We start from the raw sequence: 23,173 nt of genomic DNA, 5'->3' as shown, positions 1-23,173 counted from the left end.
CTTCCATGACTGTGAGAGGTCCTGTTGGACGATAGAAGTTATTACTATCCCCTCCTTCTAGCGCCAATTGTTCCTGCTGAATTCTGCTTCCGTTAATGTCCGAGGGGTGGTAATGGTTTACTGTCCAATTGCTCACCTACACAGCCAATACATATTAGCTAGCCCGGGGGTTATCCGGGAATAACCACTCCGATGCTAAAGTCAGTACATTTGTGAGAAGAAAGTGAAAGAAGAGAGAGAAAGTGTTTTTAGAGAGAGAGAGATAGAGAGATTCTACCTTTGAAATGGGGATTTGCTTGGGTATTTATAGGAACACAACCAAGCAGGTGCCACCTATACACCGACCTTGTAAATAGCAGGTGCCTACGGGGCACCAAGCAACTCTCCACGTACCAGAGGGACATGCCACGTTACGAGAAGCAGCTCTCCACGTGGCAGAGACTTATGCCGGTAAGGACATGATTTATTCAATGATTAACGAGGGCTTTAAACTGCACGGCACTATGTTACCGACATATTATAGATGCTACCGGTATATCCCGTACAATAAGGACATAAGGTCAATATGTATTACAACTTACAAGAAAAATGAAAGCCCAAATTTATAGTACGTAGTATTAGGAAAATATTGCATATATAATTTGTATTTGCATGTATTTTACTTTTCATTGGTTCTCTCATTATTAGCCATTTAATCAATGATTTAATTTGGCCCAATAAAAGTTTAACTCTCCTTTCACTTGACTTGCAAGTTGCAACAACCTTAACTTGACCAATAATTAATTCTAGCATTAAGGGCATGTTCATATTTACTGAACTGAGCTGAACTGAACTGAACTGAACTGATTGGAGCTGAACTGAACTGAATTGAACTGAACTGAAATGAACTGAAAAAATTGGAACTGAACTGAACTGAACTGAACTAAGCTGAAATGAATATTTTATGAGAGAGGGAAATTAAGAGCTGAACTGAACTGAACTGATTGGAACTGAACTGATTGGAGTTGAACTGAACTGAACTGAAAATAAGTAAATATGAACAGGCCCTAAGTTTGAAGCAATTGAGTTTAATACATAAAAAAAAGGAAAAAATACACTTTAATAATTCCAACTATTGCCGATTTACATATAACAATCCCAACTAAGGTTTATTTTTTAACAATCCTAACTATGCACCCAATTTTCCTAGAGCAGACCCAGCCAGTCATCAACCTAATATAACAGGTTCCTTTGACACGTGGCATCACATAAGTGGTTAAAAAAAATTAAAAAAATAATAATAATTAAAAAAAAAAAACATCTCCTCCCTCACTGCCACCCTCATCCCCCGTAGCCTAGCCGGATTCCGCCATCAACTCGTCGGCCATTTGCGAAGCCACCCTAAACCACCAACCATCAACTTGTCGGCCATTCGCGAACTCAAACCAACCTAAACCCCCAGCCATCAGCGAAACCACCACCCCTTCCACCTGTTTGCTCGATCGCAAAACCACCCCAACCTCCCACTTGTTTACCCGATCGCGAAACCACCCCAACCTCCCTCATTTTCCGCCTAGCTCTGTTCGTGAAACCACCTAAACCTCCCTCCTTATCTCCTTCTCCGCCTAGATCCGCGTGCTAGAGAAACTCCCCAACGCGCCGATTATTGGAGGCCGGTTGAATTGTTGGTGGCCTGCTTATGTGTTGATGACGTTGAGGCAACTGTGTTGGTATTGTAGTTGTTATTGTTGTTGCGGCAACCAGGCGGCGATTAGGGGTTAGAGTAGGTTGGATCGTGGCTGGTGGTTTTAAGGGTTGGGAGGGTCATGATTGGCGATCTGGAGGAGTAACTGTTGTGTCGTGGCCAGTGGTTTTGTGGGTTGGGAGGTTTTCGCGTAGCCGGTGGTTTTGGGGGTTGGGAGGGCTCGTTGACCGGTGGTTTTGGGGTGGCTGGTGGTTGGCTTAAGGTTTCATGGTGGGTGAAGGGAGAAGGAGGGTGGCTGAGATGGTTTTTGGTAATTTGTTTTTTTCTTTTTTTTTTTGGGAAATTCTCATTGGTAGCCTCGTACTTTTGCGTATTTCCAATGGTAGCCACTTCGTATATGAATTATCTTTGGTAGCCTCATACTCTTAACATTTTCACTTCCGTAACCTTAATTACTATAAACCGTCAAGTGGGTGTTAAATTTAACTGAATTATTTTTAATTAAATTAATAGTATTTTTTTATGTTTCATAAAAAATAAAAATTAATTTTAATTATAAAACATCCCTCCTCCACCCAACCACTAGCCCAGCCACTTCCCTCCCGTAGTCCCCCCTCCCCCTCTACTTCCGGCGGCGCCGCTCCGGCTGCCCCTCCCACTTACACTGGCTGCCTTTCCCCAACCCTCAATCGTCCCTCCTCGTCCCCCCCCCCCTAATCTACCACAACCACCAATACACTTTCCCTGTTTTTATGAAATTAAAATCCCCAAAACCAAAGTCGTTCTTCTTTCCTTTCTTTTGCTACTCACTATCTTCACCAATCAACCATCATCAATTGTCCTCGCTGACCGTCACCATCATGTCAGTTAGCATTATCATCAACAAGAATTAAAAAAAAACATGGTAGTTGGCTTAATTGAATCAATTGATTTGGGCTAAAATTGAAGCTTGCGACTATAAATTATGGGCTAGCGGCGCTACTCGGTAGTGAGGCGGTGTGGTGATGCTGGTTGCAGGTTGGTGTGACGGTGGTTGGTTGTTCAGTGTGTGGTGGTCATGGAGAACTGCCCGATTGCTGGTGTTGCGGACTTGGTGCGTGAGGGAGTAGGGGCTTGGAAATTGAGCTTCAGTGCCGGTACCGACTCCAACAGTGGAGGGGGAGAGGGAAGGGGGTGGCTGGCTGGTTGAGGGAGGGGTGGTTATTTTTTTTTTTTAAAGATTAATTAAATTACGATAACTAACCTTAGTTAAGTATTTTTAGTTATTATAACACTAACCTCGGTTAAACTTAACAGCCAGTTAACGGTTTTAGCTAAATAAGGTCATGGAAGTAACATTTTAAAAATAGGAGGCTACCAAAGATAATTCATATACAAAGTGGCTACCATTGGAAATATGCAAAAGTAAGCGGCTACCAATGAGAATTTCCCTTTTTTTTGTAATTTTTTTAATATTATGCAGCCAATCATGTGTTGACATGTGGCGCTTAAATGTTTTTTAAAAAAAGGTTTAGCCTTTCAACAAGTAACCGGTTTTTGGGTCTGTTGGAGGAAAACTGGGTGCATAGTTAGGATTGTTAAAAAATAAACCCTAGTTGGGATTGTTGTAGGTAAATCGGCAATAGTTGGGATTATTAAAGTGTATATTTCCTAAAAAAAACATGTATGTAACGTTTAATGGTAAATTTTATATGAAATATAATTTCGAAAAAGTCAAATAGGATCTAATATAGTAAATTATGTAAGAGAAAGAATTACTACCTCTGTTTCTTTTTAATTGACACTTATTTCTTTTTAGGAAGTTTTTTTTTAGTTGACACGTTTCATTTTGGGGTAAGTTTTCTACCTTGCATTCACAAGCAACCCCACTTGTTTTATTATTCTCTCTCACTCTCTCTCATCTCCTTAATATATGTGCCTAAATCAAACGCGTCAACTAAATAAAAACGGAGGAAGTATTTAAAAAAAAAAAAAAAAAAAAAAAAAAAAAGTGAAAATGGAAATCATGCATTCCGTTGGAAAAAATTCAATCAGATTTAATCTATAATGAATACGGAATATTTTGTATTGTATTTGGTAATGACTAAATGGATGTGAATCTAACAAGACCTGTTATGCCTTTATCCTCTTAATCATAAATCATAAGGCCATGAAAAACAAGTAGGTTGAACAAAAGCTATGGAGAATTGTCCCTGAATAGCACACCTGATATACATATAAAACAGACCAATATATTTTGTAGTGTACTTATAAATTACATTAACAACATATATTTTGTACTGAGTACTAATTAACAGTCTTGCATGTACTTGGACTGAACTGATACAGGCTATAAATACATCAGCCAAAATATGACTCTTAGCTCTTACATCAGTTACATGTGAGCTTTAGGCATACATTCACGGTCTCACATGTGGGCTTAGGCACGCACCAGCATATTACACCATGGTAGAGCGGCAGTACCAACAGAAAATTAAACTGAGCATTTAGCAACTTCAGGCAATGGGCGCTAATAGTATGCATCTCTGTAAAGAACAAGTAATCCAGTCAGTATCAAATTTTACAGTATGGCAATTTCTTAAAAAAAAAAAAAAAAGGTCTATGACAAATTGACAGTTGATAATGGACAAAATGCAGATATTAAATGACAAATGTAACAACCAAAATCTGATAGCAAAGCACAACTATTACAGAGCTTCATCCTTATGTCATACCAAAAATAACATTAGCACTTGAACAAACAACTGTACAAGGCTTATAGTCCACAGATTTGCAATATGTTGCTTTCAGTGCGCAAAGATATCTACTAAAGAATTCTGTTTCCCCATGAATCCACTTAATTGTAATCTTTATGGGAAAAAAAAAGTGTATGGAAGAAACTAGCAATCACCTATAATCTCTAGGTAGACCATATATCCCCGTTGATCCTCTCCATCCTCCTTTTTATCAACCTGTATGAAGGCTCCTTAAGAAGACAAGGTGAAAACTACTAATGACTCACAGAGGAAGAAGTTTTAGACCTGACTCTAATATCTTTTGCAGCGACTGGCAGTTTCACAAAGCTTATACTTTTTGACATCAGAGTAAATTGGAGAAAAGATGTGTCCCTTGGTTCTAAATACATTAGGTATCATCAAAGCATTGTAAGAATAAGTACCCAACACCATTTTATAGATGCTATTCATGCTAATCAATAACATTTATCCTATCAGAATTTGATGCTCCACATATCACTATTTAGTAGATAAATTACATTGACACAACTGAAACCCCAAAGGAAACAACTGTATAATTATCTGAATACCAGTGAATGAAAAAGACAATTGAGGAAGTAGCAAGGACTTTCCCATGCAGGGGTTCTACAGTCTTGTATCATCCTCTCAAAGTCTCAGGTTGGCTTCTATATAGGCATCGGTCCAAAATAGTGCAAAGAAAAAAAAAAGTATGAAAATATGAATTATAGATTATTCATAATATGAGCAGCTTTCCTATGCACATCACGCACAGCTTAAACATGCAATGGCAAGCAGATGTGTGTTACAATTGTTTACTTTCATTTTACAATTCACAGAAATGTAATCTAAGGAATCAATTACAGTCTAGAAAACTTCATGTTTAACACACACACATTTGAAAATTTCACTGGCAACCCTGACAGACCTTCCTCCAAAACTTCATGGTTTTACATGTCTACCTAAAAGTATTCACCAGATGCTTCCTCTTCCAGTTCCTTGTTTTGACTACTAGACTATTTTGGAAACATTTGGGATCTGCTTATTGTGGTAAAGTGTTGCTATTTTCACGTTTCTTATTTTGGTATGGAGATAAACATGTTTAGAACTTGGGAGTTTCAACAGAATCAAAGCTTAAGACAAAATCCGCAAATAATTAAGATCATATATAAAAACTGTTAATCTAAGATACACCAGGGGTTTTCATTCACTCGTAATACTCCAAAGCACTATGTGCTAGGTGGGTGATCAAGACTCCACAGTGAAGACTGATGGGTGAGGATCATACTTAGCATGTCACTAGCATTGACTCAGAATTTGGTATTGATTTTTCAGCACAAACCTCCCACGTTCAATTCTACTAATTAGGATCTAATTTACATTGAGAATGCTAACACCAAGTTACCAACCTAATTTTCACGACAAGAATAGACACAAATGATGACAAACTAATTACCATATTACCTTATGTCACATCATCGTCATCATTACCCCTGCCAACACTATAAATAAACAAAAAAATAAAAAGTACAGAGCCCTAAAAGTTACCACTTAATATTAATGCCACATCCACCAGACTGCAACAGATAATAGTATTGTATCATGTACATGAAATTCAAAGCTAAATGCCAACAACCCTTGTATACTTAGTATATAATAACAACAATCACTATATGATTGTGTTATAAACAAGATAGATCACTATGTTATTTCATATTTCAACAAATATTACACCCTTAACTCCTTAAGACTTGCCATACTAATCACATGAAAATAATCTGTTTAATAGTCAGTCTTCATCAGTTCCATTTGAAGCTTAAGTAGATTTAATTACCACTAATGCAAAAATTTGTTTTAGGAACCTAATATTTTATTAAAGAACTATGTATTTCAACGATATTCCGGTGGATATATTATTGTAAAAAACTACCTTATAAAGTGGAGATTTTGCAAAAAAAAAAAAAACTACCTAATGAAAAAAACTACCTTCATTGATGGTTGATATATAGTATACCAGAGGATATATCCACTTTACTAACCTTATTTCTTTATTAGGTTTACACATTAACTACACCATCATCAGGTATATGTGATAAAAGGTTATAAGATCTTTATAAGAACAAGTTCAAGAAATCTCTATATAGAACAACAAAGCAAGTCTTCCTAAACAATTCATTTTAAAGCATAACAAAACACAATTAATATATCGCAATGTGTACTTTACAAATTTCAGAAGATGTAAGTGCAAAAAAAAAAATCACATGATTAAGAACAAGTATTACCTGCCCGCGCTGTGACCTTCCAGAATCAGCCATTATCAACCCTTCATCAATTTCATAGGAAAGATGCGAGAGTCTCATCAAAACCTTTGTGCAAAACCAAGCTTTCTACATACGTCTGGAAAAATATCCAGCTACTCATCATAGTTCTTATTTGGTTGCTTGCAATGTTATAAGACATCGTAACGTGATTGTGAGTGTTGAACAACAAAAACGTATTGCTCTTTTGACCATAGACAATACTTGAACAATCAAACACTTTGGGAGCATCTAAATTCGGATCTCCCTTAAACCATAGCCTCCATGGATTATCTCCGCCATCCTTTTCCAAAACCCATATGCAGCTACTTTCAGATGACATCATTAAAACACCCAAGTACTCACCATGAGCAAAAATAAACCTATTAGCGCCTTCTTTCACAGCATCAGGCAGTTGCATAACACTAAATTCTTCAACATCAAAGTCATACAAGTAGAGTTTCGCATTAGCTTTACGATTTCTATTAATCCAATATACAACCCCTCCACAAAAAGTAACCCTCCTTCACTCCTAAACCCCGATATAGCCCAACCCGACTTACTGACCGGATTCGGTTTTTCCCTCCAAAGGTGATCAGTGAGTGAGTATACAGCAATCCAGGCATCATCATTAAACCTATGAATAAAAGTCTTAATGGCAAGCACCTTATAATCATTACTAGAACGGGAAAATCCAAAAGCATAGGCAACAGAACAACACGGAGTCGCAAAAGGACAATGGGGAATAAACAATGATTTTCTTATACAAGGGTTCCACAATCGAACGGCATTCCTATTGTATCTCAACAAAATCAACCCATTACAGTTTCCAGAAATTGAATGTGTTTCAGGAAATTCAACAAGATCTGCAATCGTAGTCAATTTGTCACTACTACGAATTGTGAATTTACATCCCTCGCCTACAGATCTTTCAATTGCTATCAGATGATGACCTAATTTTTGGGGATTTTTGTTGTAACGATTAAGATGCAAAGAAATGAAATTGGAGGAATCAATGAAAGAACACCAGGTTTTACAAACAGACCTGAATTTTAAAAGGGTTTTTGAAGGTAGCCATGTCAAGATCTCCAACAATAATTCCGCCGGCAAATTGTCGTCCCGTGAGAATTCCCCCTCCATTCAACTCAATTCGGCCATTCAACACATAATTAAGCCAAAGAGATGATGAGCGGTAGAGTTGGTACTCTTGGAGAACTAGGCTTTTTTTTATTTATTTATTTTTTATTTTTTTTGGAGCACTAGGTATTTCATTCATTTGACTATTTCGGGGCGTTTGGAATGTGGGAATGGGAGTTTGGGGACTAAAATATGGGAATTGATTGTTTTTTTTTTTTTTTTTTTTTTTTTTTTGATGCAAATGAGGGGCAAAAAACCCCGGGAAACAAACAAAAATAAAGCTAAACAATAATTAAACGTGGCAAGGCCACCCCAACGATGTCATCATGAAGAATTCGACCTAGTTCAATAGGCGGGAATTGAATCAACTCTGAATTGTTGTTCTGAACGACACCTTGGTTAGCTAGCCAATCCGCTGCTCTATTTGCTTCTCGATAAATATGTAGTAGTTGTACTTGCCAACTGTTGTCATCAATAAGCTGCTTGCATCGTCTTATTACATGAAAACCTTGTCCTCGGTGATTTTCTTCATTATGTAAAGCAGCCACTACTACTTGGCTATCCAATTGAACTTGAATCTTGGCTGCTCTCATTCGTTTAGCAAGTTCCAACCCATATTCAACTGCTTTCAATTCGGCCATAAAAGCATTACAATCACCCAGCTTCAGCGAGAAGGCGTACAACATTTTACCAGTAGAGTCACGTAACAGTCCTCCACCACCAGCTGGCCCAGGGGCTCCTCTAGCTGCTCCATCAGTATTCAATGCTAGCCAGCCAACTGAGGGTGCTTGCCACTTAATATATGCCTCTGTTCGCACATTAGTAGTCCGGTTGCTACTGTGAATATCCTCTCCTAGCACACGCCAAACTTCCTCAAACCGTGCCAGCAAGAATTGATTAACATCAATTGGATTTTCTTGAGCCCGACCGAACACAACATTGTTCCTCCATCTCCAAATCCACCAAATGGTAATTGTAAAGTAAGTAGGCCAAATCTCTGGTGACAAATCACTTCGAGTCTGGACCTTAATGTTTCTTGCAATCCATTGTTGCAAATTACCATGGAAAAATCCCGGGTTAGCAGCAGGACCTCCAATTTGCCTCCATACTTCTCGAGCAGTTCTACAATCTCGCAAAGCATGCAGGGTAGTTTCTTCATGATTGTGGCAATTTAGACACCAGGGGTTGTTTGTCAAGTTGCGCTTAACACGATTAGCATTTGTCATTATGCGGTTGTGCATAGCCAACCATAGAAAGACGTTTGCTCTTTGTTGCACTTTTAGTTTCCATATGAGTTTCCAAGAACCATCATCCCCTATATCATCTTCCTTCTTGATGATTTGCATAGCTGACTTTATTGTAAAATTTCCTTTAACTCCATTCCCCCAATAAAGCATATCTCCAACTGAAGGATCTTTGCGAAGAGCATGTGCCTCAATTAATCTCAAGATGTTAGCCGGTAATAATTCTGCAAAAAAGTCCCATTTCCATCCCTTCTCTTCATCCCACAATTCTTCAACCGTAGCACCATCCAAACACTCTGGAATATCCTTAATGGCAGCAGCCCTTAGGGGACTCGGCATAGCCCAATTATGGTCCCAAAAAAGAGTTGAGGCACCATTATTAATAGCTACCCTTGAGCCCTCACTTATATATTTAGCATTTTCCGAAATACCCTTCCAAACATTAGACATATTTGCCTTGGATTCGAACATATCAATGTCGCACCTCCCCTTGCAATATTTAGCTCGGAGTGCACGAGCCCGTAAAGCATTTGGTTCCGTTAACACCCTCCAACCAAGCTTGGTGAGAAAAGCCGCATTTAATTGCCTTGAAGATCTTAACCCCAAGCCTCCATGTTCTTTAGGCTTTTGGAGGCAATCCCATGAAAGAAGGTGAATTTTGCGGTGTTCTTCATCCCCTCCCCATATGAAACGCCTCGTTTTTTATCAATCTCATCACAAATCGAACGGGGGATTTTTGCCGTTTGCATTGCATAGGAGCTCATAGTAGTCAGAGTAGTTTTTGCCAAAGTAATTCGACCAGCTAGAGAAATATATTTTGATTTCCATCCTGCAAGTCTTCGGTCAATCTTCTCACAAAGATACGCAAAAGTATCTCGGGTCACCCTACTTGTGAGAGTAGGCATGCCAAGATAAGTTCCCAAGTCATCAGTTTCATCAATCCCCAAAGCATGACAGATAGGAGTGATTTCTTCCGTACACATATTTTGGGAAAAATATATTCTTGATTTGGAGTAGCTTACCTTCTGCCCAGATGCACTACAAAAGCGCGCCAAGCATTCTTGGATTATAATTGCTTGCTCAATTGTAGCCTCCGCAAATAAAATTATATCATCAGCAAAGCATAAATTCGAGAGCTTAGGACCGTTCCTACTAGCATAGATAGGTTTCCATAAATTCTGAATAATTGACTCCTCAATAAGTTGATTCAACCTTTCCATACATAATACAAAAATATATGGTGATAGAGGGTCACCTTGACGGATACCACGTTCCGGCTTGAATTCATGTGTAGGCTCTCCGTTCCACATTACCCGCATAGAGGAAGTAGTGATGCATTCCATTATAAGATCTAGCATAAGGGGGGGAAACCGAATTTCATATAAGGTATCCCGAATAAAATCCCACCTAAGGCGATCATAGGCCTTCTCAAAGTCTATTTTAATCGCCATAAGACCCTTTCCACTTCTTTTATTTTTCATCGTATGAATAACTTCCTGAACGATGACAATATTATCTGTAATTTGTCTTCCGGGAACAAAGCTTGTCTGAGTACAAGAGGTTAAGTGAGGCATCATTGGCTTGATTCTATTCACTATGGTTTTTGTTATAATCTTATATGCCACATTGCACAAGCTAATGGGGCGAAATTGAGAGGCAAGCTCCGGATTATCGATCTTTGGGATGAGGAAAATAAAAGTTTCATTTAGACTTTCCGGGAGGCCATTACCATTCAGAGCATCTAGAGCCACCTTGTACACATTTTCTGCCACTAAGTCCCAGTGTTTCTGAAAAAACAAAGCTTGAAAACCATCCGGCCCCGGGGCCTTCATTACACCCATTTCAAAAACAGCTCTCTCAACTTCACATTTAACGAAAGGGCGAGAAAGCATATCCCAGTCTCTTGTAGTGAATTCTGGAAACACATCAGTTGGAAGAGGACCAAGGGAATTGGTTTCTTCTGCAGAAAATAAATTATGGAATATGCTACAATATTTTGTTGTATTTGTTCCTTCTCATATAGCCAATTGCCGTCCACACTTTCTTTAATTGCATGAATATTATTTCTCCATCTTCTAGCAATCGTACTAAGATGAAAATAAGAGGTATTACGGTCACCATCACGAATCCATTCCACTCTTGATTTTTGGTACCATAATAACTCTTCTTGCTCAAGAACATCATCCAATTCTTTCCGGAGTTTTGCTACAAGCTTAATAAGATCTCTTGATTTTTGTTGCGCCAAATTTTTTTGAACTCCACCAATTCTAGCAAGCAGATTCCTCTTCTTTTTGAAAATATTATGGAACACTTCTTTGTTCCACTCTTGAAGTTCATTACCCATCATTTTCAGCAAGGGGACAAGTGGGCAATTTTTATCCCATTTATCCTCTAAAAAGCCCCGAAACTGATCATGCATCAACCATGCAGCTTGAAATTTAAAAGGTTTATTAATAGAAGAGATAGGTGCAAATCCATTTGGTGAGATTAAAATTGGGCAATGGTCAGAGGCTATAGCCGGTAAATTTTTTGCTCCTGCATTCGGGAATCTGAGGCTCCATTCACCGTTACAAAGTGCCCTGTCAAGCCTGGCACTAGTCCTAGTTTCCACCGAGTTACCACGAGCCCAAGTGTGACTCGGCCCACTGAATTCTACCTCCAACAAATCCATATCCTCCACCCATTCGTTAAACCTTGCAGTACGTCTTGACGTTTCAGGGCAACTAGAACTACGTTCATGAGTAAATCTAGTATCATTAAAATCACCGGCGATCAACCAAGGTTTGTTATGAGTTGCGGCAAAATCCTTGAGATCACGCCATAAATCACTACGTTTCACAGAATCCGGGCTTGCATACACAGCGGTAAAATACCACGGGTCACCTCCCGTACGTATAATATTCATAGTAATGTGTTGATTATGTTGCATAATTGGCTCAACTTAGACTAGTTCAGGTTTCCAATACATCCAAATCCCACCACTAAAACCTTGGGCATCAACTCTAGTGTGTCCCGAGTAACCCAAAATTTCAGAAATACGTTCTGCTTGGTGTCCACCCATGTGGGTTTCAACAAGAGCTATCACATTTGGTTTATGATTTCTAACAATTTCTTTAATTGCTCTAATAAAAGTACGACTACCCGCCCCTTGTACATTCCAGACCATACAAGAAATAGGCAGAGAATTCGGAGCTAAGTTCGGAATTGTATCTTCCATTAAACTAGGAACATGAGGCAAAGAACTTACATATGCTTCGGATATAAGTCTCATCAACCGACTTATTTCATTGGGAATCCGCAAGGTGACCACCAACTCCATCGGCTCTGGAATCGGCTCCATCCAAGACTCCATCCTTACTTCCATAACATTCGTCAGGGGGTCTGCTATGCCCAAGTATGGTATCTCCATCGGTTGTCCTACACATAGAATTTTCTCAGTCGGGATCATTAGTTGGATGATATCCGAGGGTGGAGGAAATATGGGTGATCTCCTGTGATGATTCATTGTTAGGGTCTCTGTTTGTTACTTCGTGGATGTCCTCTGTGTTCTTCTGTAAACTCTTCTTTGGTTGTTCGAAACTTGTATTTTCTTTCCCTGGCTTATTTTTTCCAATAGAAGATTGAGATAAATCTTTTGGTTCAATCACGTTTATGATTGGTACAAGGGGTCCACCTTTTTTGTTAACTAAATAATTATCCTTTGACAAATCTTTTGGTTCAATCACGTTTATGTGGGAATTGATTGTTGGGAATATAGAAAAATATGACAATACTTTGTTTGGGTAGTGGATGAGAATAGATGGGGAATAAATAACAAAAATATAAAATTACCCTTACTAATCTTTCTCCTCCATTTTGTTCATTAATGGCAAAAATGTCAATTCTCACTTATTCCCATTCCCACCCATTTATTACCTACCCTCCCTAGGTAATAAAATGGTGGGAATTCACCCATTTATTCTCAATCTCATTCCCTTTTTTAATCCCAATCCCATTTAACAAACAAGAGATTTTGTTTTATTTGGGATTAAAATTCCCATTTCTACCCTCAATTCCCATTTACCAAACACCCTTTTAAGTAATGGAGTCAATAGTTATTTGACCAAAGTTTGGCAATTTATTTTATTGATGTGGAAAACCGGGTGGTTTAATTGGACGGAAACCGCTTACGAATAATGCTTGATAAACATACTGACAGACTGACAGTGTTATACTATAACTTGGATTTTCTAAAATATATGGGCGGATTTTATTTTTTTTTTATTAAAACTTATAAGCATCATTTTTTTTTTTTTTTTTTTTTTGAGAACACTTATAAGCATCACTTGAGACCTTAGTCTATTTGACCCAAATTTTGGTTTATTGCCCTGGTGCACTAGGGTCAGCTAAATTTATTTAATTGACCAAAAATGTAAAAATTTTTGGATGTTAAATATTCTCTCCGATACCAATCAAATTCCAACAATTGATTTTGTTTGTAACCAACCTAAACCAACACTTGTTTAATTTGTACAAATTATTAATTTTGGGTTTGAGCAATGCTTCAACTCGAATTTGTACCCGATCTATAATGAACTTGAACTCAACCCGATACGCCGACACCCAAATAACGGAACCCCAATTCTACCAAAAGCTGATTTGAATTTGACCCGTTGTATTGCCTCAAATGTCCACATCTAATTTTCAAAATTCTTTAGACGCCTTGCTTCACATTGTCTAAAAGACTAAAATGTCCACATCTAACATTCATTACGCCTAAACATTTCATGCCCGACCAATTCACCAATTACATCCTACACTTAAAATTCCAAGTATGACATACACGCATATTATTCTAGAAAGATATAATCAGATTCAGTAGATAAAAAAATTGAAAAGACAGAGTATGTAATCAATATTTCATGAAAAAAAATAGAAAACATGGAAAAAAAAACTTACAAACAACTCAACCATACATTGATTGGAAGCGACCCATCTACTAAGAACTTGTTTATTTTGTGCTATTGTTAGGAAAGATATGATAGTATCTTTTGCAATATATTATTTGATATTATTTCTAGCTTATCTTAGGAAGGGATAATTACTTTCCTAAGCTTGATATGATTTGTTTAGATCTTTTCCTTGTTGCTCAAGGAGAAGTGGTGTATAAATATTTATGGTGGTGGAATAAGAAAGGGCAAGCAATTATATTTCTTCTATATTCTCTATTCTCTCTTCTCGTAATATTTAATAAGTTGACGGTTGATGATGTGATTTGAAAGTGAAATATATAGAAGTGGATACTTAAAAATCTTGCATTGGTTGTAAATTGGTTACTCAACTATAGAAGTTGTAAATTGGGTACTCAAGATATGGAATAGTACTTGCTGGAGAGAATATTCCAGCCATATTACCTGGGTTGCCCGATTGTAACCGGTTTAAAAAAATATATATATTTTCAGATTTCGATCCATAATATTTCGTAAACATCAAGTTTTGGTATAAATTGTTTTATATATTCTGGGATAATTTTTTTTTTTTTTTAATACATAAAATGAACAAATTCAACTTCAATTGATTTTCACTAATGAGTAAAAATAAAAATAAAATACAAGATAATAAAATAAGAAGTTGGGAATCACCTTAAATAGTGACATTAGTGGGTAAATAATCAATTGAAGAAGATTATGGATTATCTCAAGACTGCTTTGGACCTTAGAAGATTTAGAGTGAGAAAATAATAAAGGTGAAAATTGAGTTTTACAAAATGATTTGGCAATGGAGTTTAGTTGAGCGTAATACCGAGTCTAAGGAGGAGTAGCAGTCTATTCATCACGGTTTTCGTTGAGATTTTTATGGAGGCCTCCAATGGTTTCGCCGGAGACAAGTGCAAACTTAGAGCAATTTCAGAATAGAAATTAGCCAATTATGTTTGCGCATAATGGATTGAACCTGTTTAGCAATGCGCTCAAGAATTTGCTTTGCTTCATTTTGTCGCGGTATTCTTTTCAAAGATATGATTTCTCATACTTTTTTTAAGGTCACCTAATTGCAATTTTCTGGAATTTGAGTGTAAATTATGAACCCTAATTTTGATGAATTCCTCCCCTTTTCTCGGAACCCCAAATTTAATATCTTCGCATTTTGGATTTAAAGATTAATTTGATAATTAGAGTTTGAATCGTTTGATGGAATTAGGGTTCATATTATTTTCCAATATGCAATTATGCCTAGTACTTGATTTGAATGTCTCAGACTTCAAGGTTTTCTTTTAGGCCCCGTTTGGTTTAATGTAAAACATTTTCAATGGAAAATTAGTTTTCATGGAAAACATATTTTCAAGAAAAAACACAATTGCAAATTAGTTTTCCTTTGTTTGGTTGCATACAAGAAAAGTCCAAGAAAAATAAAAAAAATAAGAGTGGAAATGTAAGGATGAATGAGAGGGAAGTAAAAAAAGGAGGTAAGGAAGAGAGAGGAAAATGTGGCTTCCCTTGTTTTAGGAAGGAAAATGTTTTTCATCATTAAGGATGGAATTTTCCACCCTTGGAAAAATTGTTTTCCACCCCTTAACAAACCAAACAAAGGAAAATAGGAAAAAAAAAATGGAAAACTCATTTTCCATGAAAACCTTTTACATCAAACCAAACAGGGCCTTAAAGAAAAAAATAGTTATCAAAAAACAACTTGAGCATAAAGTTTAGTACTTTAACTGCAACAAGTGAAAGGTGAGTACCCAATTTACAACTGAGGGCCTGTTCACTTCGGTTTAATTTCAGTTTAGTTCATTTCAGCTCCTATTAGTTCAGTTCAGTTTAGTTCAGCTCCTAATTTCCTTCTCTCATAAATTATTCAGTTCAATTCAATTCAGCTCCAATCAGTTCAGTTCAGTAAATATGAACAGGCCCTAAGTCAATAGTTTAGTAAGTACCAAACTTTATAGCTAGTTAGCTCTGTGATTTGATCATAGATATCCAAAATTACCCAAGATAATTTGACAAGCATTTTTTTACAAGCTTATAATGTGACTCTTTTGCTCTTTATTTATTTAAAAAAAAATTTGGGAAGTTGATAAAATAATTACATACGAACTATAAAAACTTTGCCAAAAATCATTTAATCGATCAAAAATGTAAAAAATAATTGTTGTTAAGTACTTTTTCCATTCCCACATTTCTTGTGTTTTTTTGCTGCTAAATAATTGATTTTGTTTGTAATAAACCTGAACCAACACTTTGCTTCAAAAAAAAAAAAAAAAAAAAAAAACATGAACCAACACTTCTGTTTGTTCTATTACTAATTTTTGGGTTTAAGCAATGCTTCAAATTCACCTAATGTCAACACAACTCGACAACCATTTAACCCAACTTGGCTTAAACAACTCAAAGTTAACTCGACTTTGTATCTGGGCTATGTTTGGATAACAAAAAATGGAAGGAAAGGAAGGAAAGGGAAAGGAAGGGAGACAAACTTCCTTGTTTGGATTATGTTGGGGGAGGAAAGGGAAGGGGGGAGGGAGGGATCCATTTTCCCTCCTCCTTTAATAAAGACCATCCCTTCAAAATTGGAGAGATTTGGAGGGAAAATGGAGTTCATCATTTCCTCCACTTTCCCTTCCTTCCCCTTCCTCCTATTTCCCTCCTTTCCATTTCCCTTCTAATTTGTTATCCAAATATAGCACTGGTCTATAACCAATTTGGATTCAACTCAACTTGAATCCAAATTTGACTTATTTTGAACTCAGCCCAACACCCAATTAAATCGGCCCGAATTCTACCAAAAATCTACAAATTCTTCTATGGACCCTGGTCCATCTAAAATAGCTAAACCCCTATTAAAACACAACCCTATATAAATGAAACACAACTTCATTCTCTTCTTCTTCTTTCCACCATCTTTACAAAATTTGGTTTCCTTTTTTTTTTTTTTTTACAGAAACACACACACACACTCTCTCTCTCTCTCTTTTTTTTTTTTTTTTTTTTTTTTTTTTTTTTTTAAAAATTTTTTTTTATCTAATCTCTTTTTATTTCTTTATTGAATTTACTTCATTCTTTTAAAAAAAAAAAAAATTATTTTCCCTCTCCTCTGTTCTATGATTTTTTTTCCATTAAATTTCTGCATTTAACATGATGGAACAATTTTAAATTCCCAAAGATATCAATCCAGATTTGTTATTATGAACTCATTGTGATCAATATAAATTTATTTTTTGATTTAGAGATGAATTTGTGGATGAAATAATTGTTTTAATATCAATTGAATTTGTGAAAGCTAATTTGATTGATTTCAATTCGTAATCGATTACCTGATTGTTTTTACTGTTCTCATTAATTTGTTTGTATTTTTTTTGATTTTTAGATGAATTTGTAGATGAAATCATTGTTCTAATATCAATTGAATTTATTGAAGTGAATTCGATCGATCAATTCGTATCTATTATGATCGATTACCTGATACTTTTGAACATTTAGTAAACAAAATCTGAACAATTGCAAATTTTGAACATTTTAAAAAAAATCTGAACATCAAAATTTTTGAACATTTGGTGAAAATATCTGAACAATTACAATGTACCATGCTTATACTTTTGAACAATCAGTAAAAAGATATGAACAACTGCAAATTTTGAACATTTAGTAAAAAAATCCGAAACATCGCAAATTTTGAACATTTAGTAAAAATATATGAACAATCGCATTGACCACACCTATACTTTTGAACATTTAGTAAAAAAATCTAGACAATTGCAAAATTTGAACATTAAGTAAAAAAATCTGAACCTCGCAAATTTTGAACATTTAGTAAAAATATCTGAACAATCTCAATGTATGCCTATACTTTTAAACATTTCGTAAAAAAATCTAAACAATTGCAAATTTTAAACATTTTGTACAAAAATCCGAACACTGCACCACGTCCAAACTTTTGAACATTTGGTAATAAAATCTGAACAATCGCCTGTGGTCTAGCTATCCTAGATGGACCAGGGTGCACAATAGACTTATTGCCAAAAATCAATTTGATCCGTCATTTTGCCTAAGCATTTAGACAGCAAAGGAAATGTTCAGTTCAGATACTTCAGAACTGTTCGGAACTTCGGACGCCTTGCTTCACATTGCCTAATATGTTCACATCTAACTTTTATATTGCCTTAACATTTAATGCCCGACCAATTCACCAATTACACCCTACACTTACTTAGTTACATTCCAAATACATGACATATTCGCATATTTTTCTAAAAAATATATAATCAGATTCAGTCGATTAAATAATTGAAAAGACAGAGTATGCAATCAATATTCATGAAAAAAATAGGGAACATGAGATAAAAAAAAATGTTACAAACAACTCAACCATACATTGATTGGAAGCGACCCATCTACTTAGCACTTGTTTATTTTGTGCTATCTTCAACAATTACACAACTCTACGAGTACCAAAAAGATGAAAAAAAAATTAATGTCTAAAAATCAATTGAAAGCGAAGAATATAAGCACTAATAAGCTCCTAACTGAAGTCCTAATTGAGAAGAAAACAGCATTATTAACGAAAAGTAGCTTAGAGTTGAACCTTTCAAATACCAATTTGTAATCACTTGATTGATCACTCAAATATCATTTCCTTCAAGCAAGAGTACTAAACTTTCCACATACCTATCAAGAAACTTTATCCTCAGCCAATTAACACCAGAGAGCGCCCTCAATTCATCCTCATGATTTTCGAGGTCGTTGTTCGAAATCGATCCCTTAGGTAAGTTACGAAACCACATCTCAACCTTATGACGCGAAAAACCTTGGGGAACATTATTTGTAACATCCAATTTAAATTGTTTAGTCCAATAAAAACCCGAACCGGAACCGGACTTTACTCCCTTCCATACAATACCATGTCGTCCGTTAGGTGTATCATAGTAGTCCAAAACAGCCAAAGAATTATCCAAAACTGCCGAGCATCTCTTGAGATACCGCTTCTCGGCCACGACCTCGATATCAGGACATTTCATGCTAGTAAAAGCCTCTTTATCAAGATCGAAACACAGAAAATGCGTCAATTTTGTTGTGTTGCTACTTTTAATACTTCCAAGCCAATAAATACTGTTGTCAAAATTCATAGCCATTGTGAATACTGTAAAATGAATCATAGGCCTTGGAGCTATCCTCTGTTTCGGGTTTAACCAAGAACGATTCCGTAGATTGAAAACCTTTGTTCTTTCCGAGAATCTCACTGGACATAAGGATACTACCTTGTAAGTACTACTCACGAAATCGAACCCGAACCCGAACTTGACCCTATAATCCCACCCTCCCGGTATAAAACAAGGGATTGCCAACATCTTTCGGATAGACGGATTCCACAGTATAATATCTGAGTTGTCGGTTTCGTGTTTCGGAATAGTAGTGTACATTAGTAACACTCCATGAACATAGCTCGCAACACGGGTAACAACAGTATCTTGGAAGATTAGTGGTGTAATGAGCTGATCATCTTGAGCTAAGGAGTCGGTTCGATGAATGGGTAACGCTCCTTGCTCTACTTGACGGCTTAAGAAGTGGTTTCGAGGTTGAAGTTGAAGATGAAGTAACGTGAAATCTTGATTGGTAATAATGGAGTTCCATTCTTTGCAAACACATCTTGCTTTTAGGATGTTTTGTACAGGGAGTTTGCTAAAAATATTCGTGAATAATTCACTTGGTAATTTATCGAACGAATTATTTATCGTCTTCTTCATCCTGCTATTCGATCGAGTATTCGTCATTGACGGATTTGTGTGATTCAATTGAACAAGGCGGTTAATTGAGGGATTGATGGAGAAAAATTAATTCGGGTTTCTTTGATTTGGTTTTATACGAGATTCTTTGATTTGATTGAATGTTGGTTATGACACAAAAATACCAATTATTATATAGAAACGTTTTGCTGGGTTAGGGGTTTTTTTTAAAAAAAAAATTGGGTTAGGGGTTATTATAGTAATTTAAGAGGGACTTTTTTCCAAAAAAATAAATAAATAAATTTTAACAATTTTTTTTTTAAAGAAAATTTTAACAAGTTTACGGCTGATGATGTGATTCAATTCGATCATAGATATCAAAATTACCCAAGATAATTTGACAAGTGCTCTTTTTATTTTTCCTTTTTCTTCTTTTTTTTTTTTTTTTTTTTTTAAAAAAAGAGCTTATAATTTACTCTTTATGCTCTTGATTTTTTATTTTATTTTATTTTGATAAAATAATTAAGTACAGAGTATAAAAAGTTAGATTTAAGTAGACTTATATAATTGGTGCACAATTTTTTTATTTTTTATTTTTTTTATTTTTTTTTTTTGTTGTTGTTGTTGTTGTTGTTATGTTTTTGAAAATTAAAAGCTTATATATATATCACAAATATGTGATTATGTGAACTGGTCACACCATATCTTACCATGAATAATTCTAAACATAAATATCTTCCTTCTAATTATTCAAAACTAAACTTGCCTCAAATATATAAACTATAAAGAACACAAATATTTGGAAGCAACTTGTAATTTCTCTATATAGTCCCATGAAGAACATCTTCCTATAAACTATAAAGAGAATTAAGGACAATATTTATGATTCGATTTGCACTAAGTTAGCATTATAAGCTGTGGCTATAACCAAAACAAAGACACGAAAATTACTAAATGTAAAAGCTTTTGAAATGTAACTATGTAAGTAATGCACAACCAGAAATCGTGAACTAGTTTTTATCATTATTACCTGGTGCAAAGTAACAGCATTAACACATGAGAAACAGAACAAATAGAAAACTGAGACAGAGTAATATATCTAGCACAAGGCAAAAAAGATGTATACTAGAGAATTATGCTATATGCCGCCTTTAAATCGTCTGAAATTCATCAGTCTCCCGGGCAGGTTGTCAAAATCTCCCCTTGATTTCGCTTATGCAATACTAAGCTCTCCGCATAAGTCTCAAAAGTTTTGTGACCGTCAGTATAATGATTCAAACATTGCATTTCATGACTTGTAAAATTATAAGAATACAATCCACCATTATTCTGTACAAAAAATGTATTTTTCCCAACATTGAAAATCTTAGTAAAAGTACTACTTTCAAGAAACTCAAGAGCATATAAATTTGAATCTCCAGTATACCACAAATGCCACGATTTCCTTCCTTCATCTTTCACCAGAAGTCCAGAACCCAGATGCAGGTACGCTTAGAAAACATACCAAAAACAGCTATTGACTCACCGAGTACAAAATTGAATTTAATGGAACTTTGTATTGCAGCTTGAGGCAAATCAACAAAGACGAATTCCTCGGAATCAAAATCAAACCATACAAGAAGAGTCTGTAATTCACACACAGTACCAGGTGGTCCAGATTTGTCCTCATCAAACCCTAACGAATACATACCGCCTTCTAAATATACAACATGCCCATCTACTTCATTGTAACTTAAAAACCCTCGAATGTGGACATCCAACCTATCTTTAACCCTCCACATATGATCATTTAATGATTAAACCGCAATCGAAAACTTCGGAAACCAATCATACCCAAAGGCAACCACCTTATAATCATTACTAGACGGAGCGAAACCAAGCCAATAACCTATGGAACGATCTCGTCCAATAATATCAAAAAAAGGACAAGGGGGAACCACCAACGATTTTCGAATACAAGGATTATGCAATATAATGTTTGTACTTAAACAATAGGTATATCGATCCATTAAATACAGTCCATAACAACTTCTTAATACAATGCAATTCTCGGGAGTTTCGAAAAATACATCAATTTTCTTGAATGTGTCAATACTATGAAGGGTGGTTTCACTACACTTTGAGGCTAACAAGTAAGATTTATTGCGATGATTGTTGCAAGTTTTGAGATGCATAAGAATGAAATCAGAGGAATCAATTAAAGAACACCATGTTTTACAAACACACCTGAATTTCATTAGGGATTTCGCCGGTAACCTGGCTATGATCTCTGTGCATAATTCTGGCAGTAAATACGGCAATTTATCGTCGTAAGTTGTCTTCTTGCTACTGCTTGGTTCTACCATTGTACTCGATTGAAGCATTAAACGTCACAAATTGAGGTTGAGATACTATTCTATGTGGCTAATCTATAAAGAGCTTTTTTATTTTTAAATTAGTAAATTATATACGTATATTTGTTAGAATCCTAATCATGGTTGAATTAGGTTTACGTAAGTTTATTGAATTATGAATTTTGCACAAATAATTTCTAGTACTTACTCAGTTTCTTTTTAGTTGCTACACTTTCTTATTTTAGAAATTCTTATTTAGTTGCATCATCACTTTCCATTTTTGACATTTCTTACTTTCTATCTCTTTTACTCATATGGATCCCTTTTATTTTTCTCACTTTCTCTCTCCCCTTAAAAATTATTGAGATCGACCATAAAAAAAAAAAAGTGTAGCAACTAAAAAATGAAGGAAGTAAAAAAATTTACTAAGTATTTTAGATTAGGGAGTAGGGACGTTTTCAAAGGTTAGAATAGGGCCCTAAAATGTTTAAGATCACCCTGTTTCTTGGCATCATGGTCTATGGATAAAAGTTAAGTCCCTTATTTCTTTTTAACATTAGATTGGTATTAATAGCATCATAGGCTCATAGCATGCAATTCAATAGGAAATTCCTTTAACACCTGATAACATAAAGAAATCTAATCATAGATTATAATGAGAACTAATTGGTTATTAGTGTATTGATAACTGGTAATTGGGGCTGCATTTGATAGGGTCCCTCCAACAACAATTGAAGGGGATTGGAACATGCCACTTAAAACTGAGCCCTAAATTTGAATTAACATAAAGGGTGAACTGTGTAAAACACCAAAAAAAAATTAAAATAATACGGAATAATAATAACTACAAATATAAAGAAAAGATCAAAGACAATATTTTATAATTCAGTTTGCTAAGTCAACATTGTAAGCCGTAGCTAACCAAAACAAAGATACCAAAACAACTAAACATTTATATAAATGTAAAAGCTTTTGAATGTAATTAGTTGAAACCAGAAATCGTCAACTACTTTTTAATCCTTACAACAGTCTTGTTAAAAAAAAAAACGAACT

At 35.6% G+C, this 23,173-nt stretch overlaps 1 protein-coding gene and 1 long non-coding RNA gene across 2 annotated transcripts; both read right to left on the bottom strand.

Moving 5' to 3' along the window:
- Positions 1 to 3,870: 3,870 nt before the first annotated feature.
- Positions 3,871 to 7,959, bottom strand: LOC145589401 (uncharacterized). The gene is made up of 2 exons (XR_014101673.1): positions 6,699 to 7,959; positions 3,871 to 4,209 (listed from the first exon to the last, which is right to left on the bottom strand). It is a non-coding gene; the product is annotated as an uncharacterized LOC145589401 (long non-coding RNA).
- Positions 7,960 to 18,686: 10,727 nt separating this feature from the next.
- On the bottom strand, positions 18,687 to 19,835 carry LOC145577090 (F-box only protein 8-like). The gene has a single exon (XM_081634771.1). It carries the CDS (start codon positions 19,833 to 19,835, stop codon positions 18,687 to 18,689), a length of 1,149 nt encoding a protein of 382 aa, XP_081490897.1.
- Positions 19,836 to 23,173: the final 3,338 nt, after the last annotated feature.

This window comes from Chenopodium album, chromosome 2, assembly GCF_948465745.1.
Source record: "Chenopodium album chromosome 2, dcCheAlbu1.1, whole genome shotgun sequence".
NCBI lineage: Eukaryota > Viridiplantae > Streptophyta > Magnoliopsida > Caryophyllales > Amaranthaceae > Chenopodium > Chenopodium album.
This window is presented reverse-complemented; position numbering and strand designations above follow the sequence as displayed.

Bases quoted from the DNA above. Each gene is read 5' to 3' on its own strand.
- LOC145577090 (XM_081634771.1), bottom strand. From the start codon at position 19,835: ATGACGAATACTCGATCGAATAGCAGGATGAAGAAGACGATAAATAAT.